General features: G+C 37.9%; 1 protein-coding gene across 1 annotated transcript; it reads left to right on the top strand.

Annotated features, from left to right (window-relative positions):
* Positions 1–795: 795 nt before the first annotated feature.
* LOC120289869 (MDIS1-interacting receptor like kinase 2-like) lies at positions 796–1,683 on the top strand. Its single transcript, XM_039305251.1, has one exon. The coding sequence runs from the start codon at positions 796–798 to the stop codon at positions 1,681–1,683; it is 888 nt and encodes a 295-aa protein (XP_039161185.1).
* Positions 1,684–3,034: the final 1,351 nt, after the last annotated feature.

The raw sequence follows: 3,034 nt of genomic DNA, 5'->3' as shown, positions 1-3,034 counted from the left end.
AGACTTACTTCTCTTATTGAACTTGACCTATCATCCAACAATATCAACGGCTTGATTCCCCATTCCATTGGAAACTTGACAAGTTTATCTCTTCTTGTCCTCTCTCAAAATGGACTTTCTGGACTGATACCTTCAAAAATCGGGAGGCTCACTTCTCTTACTGAACTTTATCTATCGAAAAACGAACTCACCGGCTCAATTCCTCATTCCATCGTCAACTTGACAAGTTTATCTCTTCTTCTCCTCTCACAAAATGGTCTTTCTGGACCAATACCTTTAGAAATCGGGAGGCTCACTTCTCTTAAAAGATTACTTCTTCTGGGTAATAATTTGATCGGTCCAATCCCTGTGTCAATTGGAAGCCTGGCCAATCTAACTTGGCTAGACCTTGGTGACAATAAATTCGTTGGTTCCTTACCTTCTGAATTCAATAAGTTAACACAGTTGACTTATTTGCAGCTACATGATAATGAACTAGAGGGGGAAGTGCCAAAAGATGTATGTCTTGGGAGATCATTGCAAAATTTCTCAATCTCCAATAATCATTTCACGGGTCCCATCCCCACGAGCCTAAAGAATTGTAGCACATTAATCAGATTGAGGCTTGGCAAAAACCAACTCACTGGAAACATAGCGGATGCTTTCGGAATATATCCGCATCTAAATTATATGGACTTGAGCCACAATCATTTGATAGGCGAACTTTCGTGGAAATGGGAGCATTGTCGTAATTTGATGAGCTTAAGGATATCAAACAACAACCTCTTTGGTGGGATACCTATAATATTTGGAAGGATGGCTCAATTACAGTTACTGGACCTTTCTTCAAATAATTTAAGCGGAGAGATTCCAAGGGAAATGAGAAACCTATCAATGTTGTTAGAACTCGACCTAAGCAACAACGTGATCATGGGAAATGTCCCCATTGAGATTGGACGTTTATCTCATTTGACACATCTAAACTTAGCATCAAACAATTTGAGTGGATCAATACCGATGCAACTCGGCTCATGCAAAAGCTGGTTGAGCTTGAACTTGAGCAGGAATAAATTTCAGAGAAGCATTCCTCCTGAGATAAGCAACACACAAGTCCTTGAGATTCTTGATCTGAGTTATAATATTTTGTCAAAAAATGTACCAGGAGAGCTTGCATTACTGAAAAACTTGCAAGTTCTAAATATCTCCCACAATAACCTATCTGGTTCCATCCCACTTACATTTAATGATATGTTGGCCTTGACTTCTATCGATGTATCCTATAATGAACTAGAAGGTCCTCTCCCAAATGTCAAGGCTTTCAATGAGGCTCCATTTGAGGCAACTCAGCATAACAAAGGGCTATGTGGAAATGTTGTTGGTTTACCAAACTGCAATTCTATCAGGAACAAGAAACATAATCTACATGCTAGAGCTCGAATCATAATTATCCTCATTATATCGTTCTTGGGGTTTGTCTTTCTCTCTTGCACCTTGATTGTTGTTGTAATCGTCAATCATCATCAAAGAAGGATTATGAAGAGAAGGAATAATGAGCGGGCAAATGATTTGGATTTCATGAGTATTTTGAGTTATGATGGCAAAGTTTTCTATGATCGAATCGTTGAGGCCACAGAAGGATTTGACTCCAAGTACTATGTGGGTGAAAGAGCATATGGAATTGTTTATAAAGCCAAGATATCATAAGGTCAAACATTTGCCATCAAGCAAACCTCATCATCCCATGAAGATACTGAGATCATTGATTTGGTACCATTTGAAAGGGAAATTCAAGCCTTGACAAATATACGTCATCGCAACATCATAAAATTTCATGGCTTCTGCTCTCATGCCCAGCGCTGTTTTTTGGTGTATGAGTACATGGAAAGAGGAAGCTTAAGAACAACTTTGAAAGATGATCAGAGAGCAATAGAATTTCAATGGGACAAGAGGATAAGTGTGGTCCGAGGTGTTGCGGATGCATTGTCCTATATGCATCACGAATGTTCTCCTCCATTGATTCATCGAGACTTGACCAGTAACAACATTTTATTAGATCGTGATTATGAGGCTCATGTTTCCGATTTTGGCACTGCAAGACTTTTGAAGCTAGATTCATCAAACTGGACAGCTATTGCCGGTACCATCGGGTATATTGCTCCAGGTACTTCACAATTTTTGTTCAAATTTCGATGGCATTAGGTGTCATGCTTCATAATTGAACTTTTATTAGTTTAGTGCAGTTCATTAGTTATTTAATCGTATCATGGAAATTTTGGTGTACTTATTTAGAGCTTCCAAGTTCAGTCTTAATGAAAAAGCTTTTCGATTTTCCTCATACGTAAGAATTAGCAAATGAGAAAAAGATCATAATCAATCCATTTCAAGGATATTAAGTTCGCATTACCTAGAAGATACTCGTATTTTAAGGGTCGAACAAATTTTTTTTTTTAATTTTTGCTAAAGCATAAACTCCCATACTCAAATCAGTGTTGTAAGAGTTGATTAAGTAGAAATATGTACTTGCAATCGTCACACGTCACATCATGGGAGTTATTTAATAATGGAAATTTTGTACTTATTTAGAGCTCCAAGTTCAGTCTTAATGAAAAACTTTTCGAACATACGTAAGAATTCAAATGAGAAAAAGATTAAAAAAAAGGTGGATTCTCTGCAAATTTAAACATGGAGGCTTTTTTTTTTTTTTTTGCTAAAGCAGCAAATCAGTGTTGTAAGAGTTGATTCTACTATTCCATCATGGGAATTAACCGACTTGAATACAAGTGATCGAGATTAAAAAAAAAACAGTGGATTCTACTATTCCTACCGAAAAGTGCGATATTCTACTATTCCTACCGAAAAGTGCGATGTGTATAGCTTTGGAGTCATCGCATTAGAGACAATCATGGGAAAGCATCCAGGAGATCATATCTCTCGAGAATGTTCACTGTCCGCCCAAGCTGAGTCAATATGTTGAAGGATGTGTTGGATCAACGTCTCTCGCCTTCTAAACTTGGCCTTCGAGATGCGCAGGATGTGGTCTTGGTAGCCAAGCTAG

The sequence above is a fragment of the Eucalyptus grandis genome, chromosome 11 (assembly GCF_016545825.1).
Source record: "Eucalyptus grandis isolate ANBG69807.140 chromosome 11, ASM1654582v1, whole genome shotgun sequence".
Taxonomy (NCBI): Eukaryota; Viridiplantae; Streptophyta; class Magnoliopsida; order Myrtales; family Myrtaceae; genus Eucalyptus; species Eucalyptus grandis.
The sequence above is the reverse complement of the archived record's forward strand: the minus strand, read 5'-3'. Positions and strand labels throughout refer to the sequence as shown.

Coding starts and splice junctions, on each gene's coding strand:
- LOC120289869 (XM_039305251.1), top strand. CDS start 796: ATGGCTCAATTACAGTTACTGGACCTTTCTTCAAATAATTTAAGCGGA.